Consider the following 14366-nt stretch of genomic DNA (forward strand, 5'->3'; position numbering starts at 1 on the left):
GTAACCCATATGCTACTCTGCCACTCTCCCACTTTGGTCAAACTCTCTCCTTTAAGCAACTACCTGATTTCTGCTTCTCACACTTGGCCTTCTAGAAACTTAACCGCGACAAGACACTTCCCACATGTTCTTTCTCATCTTTCACTGCCCAGTTGTTGCCTTAAATAAAAATCTACCTCTGTAGCACTTGAACCCATCGATCGCTACCGACTTTAACCTTTCCGAAGATCATCTTCCTTGAGCCATCAATACTAGAAGTACTAATTTGATTCCGAAACTGCTACACTCTGTTATCTCTGACAACCGCATCTCAAGCACCATTTCACAGTACCCTGCCTCAAAGGCAAATTGAAGAAGGCCATAACATTGGAGAACCTTAACGCGTTCAACAAGGACGATGACACCATATCACAGTTTGAGAACTCTACTATGCTCGAAAATACCAAGCCTCGTTACTCCATCAACCCAAATCTGGACATTCATTGGCCAATTGCTTTTGCTCCGCCTGAAATAAGACACTGAATCTCGGAACCATACGCTGAGTAAACCTCCTTCCAAGTCATTCACTGCCTCGACACATAGGCAAGAATCCTACCATCACATCAATACCGTGTGATTACAACTCATGAGCATCATAGCAACCTGTGCACAACCTCAAAGCATCTCAGAAGAATAGTTACTGAGCTAAAATGACAGAATATCCTTCCGCAAGGCGACGACAATAGCCCAAACAACTACGCATGGCGAAACATCCCGCACCACATCCGTAGTACCATTACAATTCCTCAATTCCCGATTTATAACCAGCGCTTCACGTCGCATAAGATTGAATGGGAAGGAAATGAAGGCATAAGCCTCAAAGGAATCAAATCGCACGATGAGGAATCAAGAAGGGAAGTGCTCCTAACAGTCCTGTAGCCTTTCAAAGATAAGTATAGATATCTCCGTACCGATCCGCAAGACTCTACTAGACTTGCTCATGACTCGTGAAACCTAAGAGAACCTAGTGCTCTGATACCATGTTATGACGACCCACAATCCATTAAGGTCGTGATGGCACCAGACACCACTATCAGGCTAGCCAACTATAATTACTAAATTTGGTCCTTGTCTTTAATATTTTTGAAATCATATTTTCCTTCCAATTAAATAGTAAAGGATGAATTTTTTAGAATAAATAATAATGTTTTTTATCAATTTCAATACTAAACGCCTATTATCAATCCCAAAACCCAGTGTCACAAGTGCATGAGCATTTGCTAGAAAATAAAATAAAATACAATAACTTTCCGGAATACAAATTTGGATAGAAAAGAAAAATACAAATACTCTGAAGGAGACTCTGCCGGCTGCGAATCGTCTTAAAAATGCAACTCACCTAATTCCCCATATCAACCACGTCGCTGCGACCACAAGGCCAATAATATATATGTGTACCTGCACAAAAATGTGCAGCAAGTGTAGCATGAGTACGTAAATCAACGCGTATCCAATAAGTATCCCGCCTAACCTCGAAGAAGTAGTGACGAGGGGTCGACTCGGACACTTACTATGGGCTATAATTAATATCAGGTACAGTAAAGAAGTGAATAGATATGAAATCGAGTAAATATATGAAATAACATGTATAAAATACGTGGCATAATTCCCCTCTTTACAATTTTACTCGAGCTCTCAACTAGCAAGTTCCCTCCATAACCGGAGCATATATAGAGATGGTGGATTTCATCAACGAGATGGTCATAATTCAAATTAGGGAAAAACCTCAGATACACCGGCTTCTTGCCAATATTACGCACGATTCCATGAGGATAATATATATAGGAAATGCTGAGGTGTACGGCCCGATCCAACATAAAAGTAAACTGTGCACTACCGAGGGTTGAACGGCGCGAACCATAGATGCATCTATTAACCTGTCGAGGCGAATGGATCACTCCCATGAGAGTGTGGTACATAAATCCTGCCGAGGTGAACGGCCCGATCCCATAAGAGTGGTAGAAAGAAAATACCCTGCTCGCGAATCACACGTGCGACATAGTCAAATATAAATTTAAGGAAATCTCCCCGCTCGCGGATCATACTTGCGACGCGGTCAAATATAATTTAACATTAAAAATCCTATCTCTTTCTTAGTTCTTTTCAAAATGAGGGAAACTCAGCTTGTAGTTTTTTAAGGAAATTACCCCGCTCGCGAAACATACATGCGACGCGGTTACACATAGATTTCTTAAGCTATTATGGTATTCCTCAATCCTTTTCGAAATTACAATGTTCAAATGAAACCTTTTAAATCTTAAGTTCTTTAATTTCAACTCCTTTCAAAACATTTAATAAGAAAACTCAATCTCGTTCCCTCTCGAGGCAAACAGTTAAACATAAATCAATAACAACATCAACAAGGCATGATGTGAGCCTAAAACTACCAGGACATAGTCATAGCTAGTAGCTACGCACAGACTCTCGTCACCTCGTGCGTACGTAGCCCCCACAAATAGAAGCACACAATAATTTAGTTCACATATGGGGTTAATTCCCTCTTACAAGGTTAGAAAGGAGACTTAGTTTGCTCCGAAATTCCATAACCGGCTCCAAAGCCTTTCTAACACCTCAAACCAACGCCCGTCGCTCCAAAAATAGTCAAATAAGTTGCAACCCAATCAAAATATGCTCTAATACTCATAATTAATCAATTTATAACAATTTCTAACTCCGATCGAAAAATCGATAAAGCAACCCTCGGGCCCACGTGCCCGGATTCCAAAACTTTTAGAAGATAAACTCTACCCATAACCTCACAAACTCAAATATATAGTTCATTTCCAATTCCATGCCCAAATTCGTGGTCAAAATTCACAAATACCAAATTCTAGGTTTTCCTCTTAAAATCCCAAATTTCTATAACTTTTCATGTCTAAATCCATACAAAATTAAATTATTTAACTTGCAATAAGTGGGAATTACTTACCTTGACATAGATGACGAAAATCTCCCTTCCAAGAGCTCCAAAAATCGCCCAACCAAATGAAAAGTGGAGGAAAAATGGCCAAACCATGTCTTTAAAATAATCTCCCCAGGCCAGGCCCTTCTTCGTGTTCGCGACCTCTGTCTCGCGTTCGTGAAGGACAAAAACCCACCTGCCTCAAATTCCTCTTCGCGTTCGCGGTACCACACCCGCGTTCGTGAAGGCTAAGCACTTCCAGGCCCAGCTCCATTCCTTCTTCGCGTTCGCGACCACTGCGTCGTGTTCGCGAAAGCTTGACCAGTTCTTGCCACGCGTTCGCGTTACACACTTCGCGTTCACGAAGGCCAATGACCTCGGACCTATCTTCTCCTTTCTTCTTCGCATTCGCATTGCCTTGGCCGCGTTCGCGAAGGCTTGCCCAGCTCCTGCCTCGCGTTCGCGTCCACTGCTTCGCGTTCGCGAAGGCCAAATCCAGCACCCCCAAAATTTCTTCTTCGCGAGCACGATGAAGGAAACCACATACCAGCAACAACAGTCCAAAAAAACCCGAAATGATCTGAAACCACCCCTAAACACACCCGAGGCCCCGGGGACCCCGTCCAATCATACCAACCAGTCCCATAACATAACACAAACTTGCTCGAGACCTCAAATCAAATCAAACAACATCAAAATCATGAATTGTACCCTAATTCAAACTTAATGAACTTTGAAACTTCAACTTCTACAATCGATGCCGAAACCTATCAAATCACGTCCGATTGTCCTCAAATTTTGCACACAAGTGACATTTGACATTAGGACCTACTCTAAATTCCGGAATCGAAATCCGACCGCGATATCGAAAAGTTCACTTCCGGTAAAACTTCTCAAAAACTTTCAAAAGTCTAACGTTAGCCAAATGACTCCAAAATGATCTACGGACCTCCGAATCCACTTCCGGACGTGCTTCCAACACCGGAATCACCTTATGGAGCTATTCCCAGGCTCGGAATCCCAAACAGACATTGATAAAATTGAAATGCACTTCAACTCAAATTTAAGAAATCCTTCTAAAAATCCCAACTTCCATAATAGGTGCCGAAATGTTCCCCGGTCATCCAAAATTCGACCCGGACATACGCCCAAGTCCAAAATCATCATACGAACCTGTTGGAACCTTCAAATCCCAATTCCGAGGTCATTTACTCAAAAATCCAACCTTAGTCAATTCTTCCAACTTAAAGCTTTCGAAATGAGAGTTTTCTTTCATAATCAACTCTGAACTTCCGAAATTCATTCCGACCATGCGGGCAAGTCATAATACCCAAAGTGAAGCTACCCATGGCCTCAAACCACAGAATGACGCACTAGGACTCAAAACGACCGGCCGGGTCGTTACACCGTATAATTCTTTATTCTGCAATGTCTTTTTCTCGTGAATTAGCCTCCAAATGCCTCGAAGCTAGCCACAAATAATTTGATTCAGTCAATAAAATTTATTGGAATTAATTCCATAAGAAAATACTAATTTTCCAACAAAATCCGAAATTTAGCTCAAAAATTGCCAGTGGGGCCCACGTCTCGGAACCCGACAAAAGTTACAGAATCTGAAATCCCATTCAACCACGAGTCTAATCGTACCAATTTTACCAAAATCCGATCTCAACTCGACTCTCAAATCTTCAATTTAAACCGAGAGGGTTTTCTAAATCTTCCAACTTAATTCTCTAATTAAATGTCAAAAATAACCATGGATTCGGGTAATTTAACTAATATTGAGTTAAGAAGACTTACCCCGTTGTTTTCCTTGAAAACCTCCAGAATATTCTCTCTGTCTGAGCTCCAAATCGGTAAAAATGGAGTCCCATTTTCAGAACTTAATCTCTCTGCCCAGTCATTTGCTCTACGCGATCGCAGACAACCACACGCGATCGCGAAGCACAAATTTTCACTGCCCAGATTTAACCCTATGCGATCGCGGACCTTTCCACACGATCGTGAAGCTCACTCTCACAGGCCTACACGATCGGGGACTCATCCACGAGATCGCGAAACACAAAACGTGTGACCTCTACTTCTGCTCCACTTACACTACGCGAACGCGACCTTCTTCAAGCGTTCGCGAATAACAAACTCGCACAGCTATGCGATCGTGGCCCTCTTCACACGATCGCGAAGAACTAAATCATCACTACCTCAAACAAGCCTATGCGATCGTGGACATTCCCATGTGATCGCGTAGAAGGAAAACCAGTGACAGAAAACCAACATTCTTCAGTTGGAATGCCAAGCCCAAAATTGATCCGTTAACCATCCGAAACTCACCCGAGGCCCCCCGGGACCTCAACCAAACATACCGTCAAGTCCCATAACATCATACGAACTTAGTCTAACCCTCAAATTACCTTATACAACGCTAAAATCACAAATCATTCCCCAATTCAAGCCTAATAAACTTTGAAATTTCAAATTTTTACAAATAACGTCGAAACCTATCAAATCACGTCCGATTGACCTCAAATTTTCCACACAAGTCATAAATGATATAATGGAGGTATTCTTATTTTCAGAATCAGATTCTGACCTCGATATCAAAAAGTCAACCCCCGGTCAAACTTTCCAAAAATTTGACTTTCGCCATTTCAAGCCTAATTCTACTACGCTCCTCCAAATAATTTTGCAGACACGCTCCTAAGTTCAAAATCACGATATGGAGCTGTTGGAATCATCAGAATTAAATTCCGAGGTCGTTTACATATAAGTCAATATCCGGTCAACTTTTCCAACTTAAGTTTTTAATTAAGAGACTAAGTGTCTCATTTCAATTTGAAATCCTTCCGGACCCGAACCAACTAACTTGGTAAGTCATAAAACGACTGTAAAGCATAAATTAAGCACTAAATGGGGGAACGGGATTATAATATTCAAAATGACCGGCCGGGTCATTACAAAAAGGAAATTAGAAGAAGTTTATGTGGTAATGCTTACTGAAAAATATAGTGCTATACTTCCACAAAAACTTGATGATCCTGGTAGTTTTACCATTCCATGCATTTTGGGAGGAGTATATCTTGAAAAAGCACTTTGTGATTCTGGAGCTTCAATAAATTTGATGCCATTTTCTATCTTTAGAAAATTGGATCTTGGTGAAATGAAGGACATAGGTATTTCTCTTCAGTTTGCAAATCAAAGTACTAAGAAACCTAAGGAAATAATTGAAAATATGCTTGTAAGAGTAGATACGTTTGTGTTCCCTGTAGATTTTATAGTGCTTGAAATGAAAGAATGTCCTAATGAACCAATAATTTTAGGTAGACCATTTCTTGCTACAGGAAGAGCAATCATAGATCTTCATCAAGGACAACTAATTTTGAGGGTTGATAAAGAAAGTGTCATTTTTGATATGTAAAAGATACTAAGATTTTCAGGAGATGAGGCATCATCTTTATGCTTTTCTATTGATATGATTAGTGATCTTGCAGATGAATTCAAAGATGATCAATTAATTTCTGACTCAATTGAAAGATGTTTGACCAAATCAGACACTACACAAGATGATGATCCCACAATCAGGAAAGAAGCTGAAAGACTAGAAAACGATTCTAAGGATAAAGAGATGTAATCAGAAGAAGTTCAACCGAAAATTGAACTCAAAGTTCTCCCTTTTCATTTAAAATATGTTTATCTTGAGCAATAATTATTTTATCTTCTTTGACTGCAGAATAAGAAGAAAGACTAATTCAAGTCTTAAAAGCACATAAAGGAGCTTTAGGGTGAACTGTAGAGGAAATCAAAGGAATTAGTCCAACAATTTGTACGCATAGAATCCTCATGGAGGATATCTACAAGCCAATAATCTAACCCCAAGGGAGATTGAATCCTACAATGCATGAAGTGGTGAAAAAGGAGATTGTCATGCTTTTAGCAGCAGGTATTATTTACACAATTTCAGACAATCCTTGGTTAAGTCTAGTTCAGGTAGTACCAAAGAAACGAGGTATGACAGTTATAAAGAATGAAAATAATGAACTCATACCTATGAGGATTGTTAAAGGATGGAGAGTCTGTATTGATTATAGACGTCTCAATGATGCTACCAGAAAAGATCATTTTCTTTTACCATTTGTTGATCAAATGTTGGAAAGAACTGCAGGATATGATTTTTACTGTTTTCTTGATGGCGATTCAGGGTATAACCCAATACCAATTGCACCCGAAGATCAGGAGAAGATAACTTTCACATATCCTCACGGAACATATGCCTATAGGAGAATGCCATTTGGTCTGTGCAACGCCCCTGCTACATTTCAGCGTTTTGCATATCAACAATTTTTTCTGACATGACGGAAAAATTTCGTGAACTTTTTATGGATGATTTTACACTCTTTGGCAAAGCATTTAAAAATTATCTTTACCACTTGACTTTAGTTCTTAAGAGATGTGAAGAGATAAACTTGATTCTGAATTAGAAAAAATATTATTTTATGGTTATAGAGGGAATTGTTTTAGGACATAAAATCACTGCCAATGAAATAGAAGTTGATAAGGCTCAAATTAATCTTATAGCAGGATTACCCCCTCCCACAACTGTTAAAGGTATCAGAAGCTTTCTAGGTCATGCAGGTTTTTACAAACGGTTCATAAAGGATTTTTCAAAGATTTCAAAATCTCTAACTAACCTCTTGATGAAACATGTTAAGTTTGATTTTTCAGGTGATTGTATGATAGCTTTTGACACCCTTAAGGAGAAATTATCAACTGCCCATGTAGTTGTGTCCCCTGATTGAAGTCAATCTTTTGATGTTATGTGTGATGCTAGTGATATGACAGTTGGAGCTGTTTTAGGCTAGACAAAGGATAAAATTTTTTGTCTCATTTACTATGCCAGTAGAACACTAAATGAGGCTCAACTGAATTATGCCACAACAGAAAAAGAGTGACTGGCAGTAGTATTTGCATTTGATAAATGTCGTTCTTATTTGATAGGAACGAAGGTCACTGTTTTTACTGACCATGCAGCTTTAAAATACCTCTTAGCTAAAAAGGATGCTCGACCTAGATTATTAAGATGGATTTTACTTCTGCAAGAATTTGACCTTGAGATAAAAGACAAAAAAGGAACAGAGAATCAGGTAGCTGACCATTTGTCTAGACTAGAAGACCCTCCCCTTGAGTTCAGCGAGATAAAAGAAGAATTTCCTGATGAACACATTTTTTCAGTTGACTCTATTGTGACTCAACCACCCTAGTTCGCAGATATTGCTAACTACTTGGTTGGAAGATGGACACCCCAAGATCTCTCTTACCAACTGAGAAAAAAGCTTATTTCTGATGCTAAGTATTATTTGTGGAATGAACCTTACTTTTTCAAAATTTGTGCAGATAATACCATCAGGAGGTATGTACCTGAAGAAGAGATGACCAAAATTCTGTATCACTGCCATGATGGAAAAATTGGAGGTCATTATGCTGCAAACCGTACGACATTTAAAGTATTGGAGGCCGGATTTTCTGGCCAACACTCTTCAAAGATGCCCGAGCATATGTCGCACAATATGATAGGTGTCAGAAAATAGGTAATATGACTAAGAGAGATGAGATGCCATTACAATCAATACATGTATGTGAAATATTTGTTGTTTGGGAATAGATTTTATGGGCCCTTTTCCTTCTTCTCATTCTTTTGAATATATCCTTGTGGATGTGGATTATGTATCAAGATGGGTTGAAGCTATCCCCACAAGGAAGAATGATACTCATACAGTGTGTAATTTTCTTAGAAAAAATATTTTTGCTAGAGTTGGTATACCTCGAGTCATCATTAGTGATCAAGGAACTCATTTCATGAATAGGTAATTTTCTGCTTTGCTATCAAAATATGGTGTGACTCACAAAACTGGAACACTATATCATGCTCAAACACAAGGGCAAGTTGAAGTTTTCAACTACGAGTTAAAAAGAATTCTTGAAAAGACGGTTGAAATTTCAAGAAAAAACTGGTCTTTAAAATTAGATGATGCATTATGGGCATACCGAACGACGTTCAAAATTCCAATTGAAACATCCCAATATAAATTAGTCTTTGAAAAGGCTTGCCATTTGCCAGTTGAATTAGAACACAAAGTTTTTTGGGAACTGAAAGCATTAAACTTTGAATTAACTTCTGCTGGTAAAAAGAATTGAGGTTGGAAGCATATGAAAATACAAAAATTTTCAAGGAAAAAACAAAAAAAATGGCATGTCAATTTGATCTGACAAAAAAGTTTTAAAATTGGAGATCAAGTACTTCTTTACAATAGCAGGCTAAGGCTATTTCCAGGAAAATTAAAATTCAGGTGGACAGGTCCTTATAATGTTACAGATGTTACTCCTTATGGAGCAATTGAAATTCAACAGAACAGTGGAGGAGACAAATTTAAGATAAATGGTCGAATACTCAAATTGTACTTTGGAGGATATTTTGAGCAACATCCATCAGTCACTCTGATAGACTGATGAATTCCATACTCAATAAGTCGAGCTGAAGACGTTAAACTCAGAACTATGGTACGTACCCGTAGCTGTTAAGGGAGAAGCAATGGAGCCTCATAAGTCCAACATAGATTTGAGTAATTAAGTGCTTAACTAATTGATCTGGTTAACATCCAGATTATTGTACAATCGGAACATATCATTAAGGTCTCTACAAAAACAGAGTCATCTACACGGGAGCAACTCTATGGTGATCGGTATGCCTAAATGACTGGTTAGTTAACCAATTAATGATACAATTCAAATGGAGGCACATGTAAATTTTGGTTTATATTTAAACTCGGACCCTATGACTGTTAAGGTGTTAAATTAGTTCAGTCTATTACACATATAACATGTGTGACCACAGTTTCTTTCAAGCTTTCTTCTGTGACTGTAAATTTGAAAGCTAAAAAGATTTTTATTTTATTTCTTTTATAAAAGTTCTTTAGTACTTTATGTATTTACAAATTTAAAAAAAACAAAGGGAAAAAAGTGAGCTGGAACCAAATGCACAAAGTGAGATGGTAAAGAGTCCTAGAATAGGGGAGATGAATTCTCAAAAAAAAAAAAAAAAAAACAATTGGTTGTTCCGGTGACACAACGTGGTTCCTCACAGCCAAGAGAGGAGAATTTTGCTGATTATAATGTAGGAGGCACAAATAAGCTTCATAATGAGATTTAATCCAGGAGGATGAAAGATTTAAGTGTTGGGGGGTCAATGTTTTGGAGAAAGAATATGGGAAGTTCATGCCTTTTACTGTTTAGCCTATATAGTATTAGGCTATATTGGCTGTTGTTACTAATGTCGTCTTTTTTTTGTATTATTTTTAAAAGTATTCTGGGAAGTTTTTGTATATATATACATATACATATATATGTATAACTGGTGTAACATATATGTAAAATATGTTGCTGCTTTAACATATTGATAACGTAATTTTTTTATTAGTATTGAAGGAACAGGTTATAGAGCTGGATGTTTAAGCAACAAAGCACTCTTCAATGCTTGGGTAGTACCTATCAAGTGCAACAGTTAAATAACCATAAAAGAAAAGAAAAAAAGAATTTCAATTTCCGTAAATAAAGTACTACTTATATATAATTCTCTTTCATGGATTATTGTTTTATTGCGGGTATTAAATTCATAATATAAGATCTCTTCATTTTTTTAAAATATTAACTCTTTTCTTCTTGAATCACATAACTTCCGAGTTTATTATTCTAATTTTGTGAAAGTAAGGATTTGCATCTTCAACTCAAGAATTCATTGGAATTGAGAAGAGTTATGAACATCAACAGTTAGATTCAGTAATTCTTTAGTAGAACTTGCTCTGAATGTTTATCAAGGCGAAATAATATTTGACACTAATTTTTGAAAAATGAATTAGGCTTTCTTTGATTTCTTCCTTTTAGCCTGAAAATGCAACCAAAACAATCCAAAAAATAATTGTATCCCTAGTACCCAACTTTGAAGCCTGTAAATCATTCATTCTAGTCACACCATAGTCTGAACCAGTAAATTATAAATACCCGTATATCTGTAATTACTTCTTCCTAATTGTTTCTCTTTAGCTGAAAATTCAAAGATGAAGCTTAATAAAAAAAAATGGAAAAAATGGCGGCAGAAAAGGCAAAGAAGCAGTATACATATGGATTCTTTCTATATAGAGAAAATCTCTATTGTACAGAAAGTATTGTTCTAAAAAAAAGGAGAAAATTACTTCAAAATTTCAGAATATATATTGCTTCAATAGCTACAAAAAAAGTCACTATAAATATTCTCTTTATCCTACCAGCTTGAAACTTAACATTACAAACCGAAAAAGCACTAAAAGGTTTTAAAAAATAGTGTTTAAACTACATTAGTGGTGATTTACATAATGAGTAAGCCTATGGATAAAGAAATATAATTCTTAGTGAAGATGGTCATAAATTTATCAATTCTTAAGAGTCATAGGGAGAAGAAATGCAAGTTCTTGCCAAACAAAGATGGAATCATAAGCAAGGTAAATGTTTTGTAAGGTTGAAAAGGTTAATCAGTTTTGGGAAATGAGGAAACCCTTATCTTGAATAAATTTTCTCTCCACAAGGCAAACAATGATTTTTGAAGAGAGTTGTTCAAAAAACAAAATTGTTTTTTCCTCGAAGACGAGTAAAAGTTCAAGTGTGGGGAATTTGATGAATATAAATTATTCATATATTTTCATACGTATAAATAAGGATTTTTAAATAAAACATGAATAAATATATTCGATTCTCCTATATTTTTGTATACGGTCAAAACTGAGTTTTGCCCATCGTATGATTAACAGAGATTGGAATATGATGGTCCGAGATTCATCATTGTAATATCGATCCATGGTGCGAAGTATATGTTGTTGAGCTCAAAGACCCAGAGACCGATCAAGATTGAGATCGGCCAGGATCAAGATCGAGCCAAAAAATAAAAAAGCCGTTATAGCCGCAATTAGGGGGAAAATCTCGACGGAAATCATGGCACAAATCAAAGAGAGATTAACTAGCCAATCATGGAATTCTTACTGTATTTAGAATTGTACCATAAGTAGGACTCCCCTACTATATAAAGGGGGTCTAATAATTGGTAAAGGGGGGATATTTCACGTAATAAAAAGCAATATACTATTCTTTTCTTTAGGTTCTCAATACTCTGTTACTCCGCACATATCTCATTTGCTATTTCATTTGGTTCGAGGGTAACTCGGCTTGAGGGCCAAAGCAGCACATCTCATTTGGTTTTCTTTTATTTTTCTTTACAGTCAATTTCAATATCAATTTGCATATTTTCTCAGTTTGTGCCAAGTAAAATCACGTGTCCTTAAAACCACAAATAATAGGGTAAACAGTTTGGTGCCCACCGTGAGGCTAAGGTTAATAGTGATTGCCTGGTGCTAATTTTCATAACACACACTGCTTTATACTTGTTCTTGTAAGTGTTTTTTGTTCCAGGATCAACATATCAAACTCTCAAGCAGTACCCACACACATCGACAACGACCTTGGTTTTCATGGAGAAAACGACATCATAGCTGCCCCAGGAAACGAACAGCTTGATGAATCATGGGCGCATGCCTGGATGCAAATCTGGGCGTCGACCCCAAAAATAGCATCCGCAGAGACGTTCGATCAGCCGGTCAGAACGCACAGGACGGCGAAGAAGGCGGAATCAGCCTTCGAATAATATTCGAAATGCTGCAGGCTCAACAAGCTGCAATAGCAAAACTTCAAAATCATAACCACGCACCGAGTAGGGTCGAACCCGAGCTATCACAGGACATTGTTCACAGGTCTGAACCAGTGCCGGGGAGGTCAAATGTGAATGAGTCAGGGACTGACCCCGCTATCTTGAAAATGTTCGAGGAGATGACAAAGTGAATTCAATCGGGAGAGAAGAAGATTGAAGCGAATGACAAAAAAGTGGAAACATATAACTCCCGAGTTGATCAAATTCCGGGAGCACCACTGGTTTTGAAGGGTTTGGATTCAAAGAAGTTCGTACAAAATCCCTTCCCCCCGAGCGCGACTCCTAAGCCTATTCCGAAGAAATTACACATGCCAGAAATTCCCAAGTATAATGGAACTACCGACCCCAATGAGCATGTCACTTCTTACACGTGCGCAATAAAGGGGAACAATCTAGAGGACGATGAGATTGAGTCCGCACTGCTAAAGAAATTCGGAGAAACTTTATCAAAGGGGTCGATGATATGGTACCATAATTTACCACCTAACTTCATAGATTCTTTTGCCATGCTTACAGATTCCTTCATCAAAGCGCACGCCGAAGCGATAAAGGTTGAGACTAGAAAGTCGGACCTCTTCAAAGTAAAACAGAAAGACAACGAGATACTCAGAGAGTTCCTATCTCGGTTCCAAGTGGAGCTTATGGATGTGCTCCCGGTCGCCAATGATTGGGCCGTCCAGGCTTTCACTCAAGGTCTAAACATATGAAGTTCGATAGCCTCACAACAGTTAAAGCAGAACTTGATCGAATATCTAGCTATAACTTGGGCCGATGTGCATAATCGGTATCAGTCAAAGATTAGGGTCGAGGATGACCAGCTGGGGACTCCTTCCGGGTCCGTTTATCCAAACAGGACCGTAGACAGAGTTGAAAGGGATATTGACCGGGAACAACGATCAAACAAAGATCGATATCAGCCATATGGTGGAGATCGAAGAAATAACGGGCCTGGATGCAACCCCATTCGAATTCATAGAAGAAATGATTGAGGATAGATCTCTCGAGGGCTCATGAGTAAGAGTGGCTTCGACAGAAATGTCAAACCCAAAGAAGCACCACGACTATCGGAATACAACTTCAACATTGATGCATCAGTTATTGTATCGGCCATTGGACGCATCAAAGACACCAGGTGGCCCCGACCTCTACAGACTGATCCGGCCCAGAGAAATCGTAATCAAATGTGCAAATATCATGGCACTCATGATCATAGAACAGAAGATTGCAGACAGCTGAGGGAGGAGGTAGCCCGTTTGTTCAACAAAGGGAATCTTCAATCATTCTTAAGCGATCGGGCTAAAAACCATTTCAAGAACAGAGATTCAAACAGACAGAATGAGCAAGAAGAGCCGCAGCACGTGATCCACATAATTGTTGGAGGGGTCGATATTCCTCAGGGGCACGTGATCCACATGATTGCTGGAAGGGACTTTGTCTTTCAATGACGAGGATGCAAAGGGGATCTTACAACCCCACAACGATGCGCTAGTAATATCTGTCCTTATGAATAAAATTCAAGTTAAACGTGTTTTGATTGATCCAGGTAGCTCAGCCAACATTATTCGATCGATGGTTGTAGAACAACTCGGCCTACAAGATCAAATTGTGCTCGCAGCCCGAGTACTTAACGGGTTCAACATGGCA

The 14366-nt window shown here is 38.4% G+C and overlaps 1 protein-coding gene across 1 annotated transcript; it reads left to right on the top strand.

Annotated features, from left to right (window-relative positions):
• Nucleotides 1-5876: 5876 nt before the first annotated feature.
• LOC104091565 (uncharacterized) lies at nt 5877-6708 on the top strand. The gene is made up of 3 exons (XM_009596936.2): nt 5877-6336; nt 6430-6565; nt 6669-6708. Exons 1-3 carry the CDS (start codon nt 5877-5879, stop codon nt 6706-6708), a joined length of 636 nt encoding a protein of 211 aa, XP_009595231.2.
• The last annotated feature ends 7658 nt before the right edge of the window (nt 6709-14366 follow it).

This window comes from Nicotiana tomentosiformis, chromosome 3, assembly GCF_000390325.3.
Source record: "Nicotiana tomentosiformis chromosome 3, ASM39032v3, whole genome shotgun sequence".
Taxonomy (NCBI): Eukaryota; Viridiplantae; Streptophyta; class Magnoliopsida; order Solanales; family Solanaceae; genus Nicotiana; species Nicotiana tomentosiformis.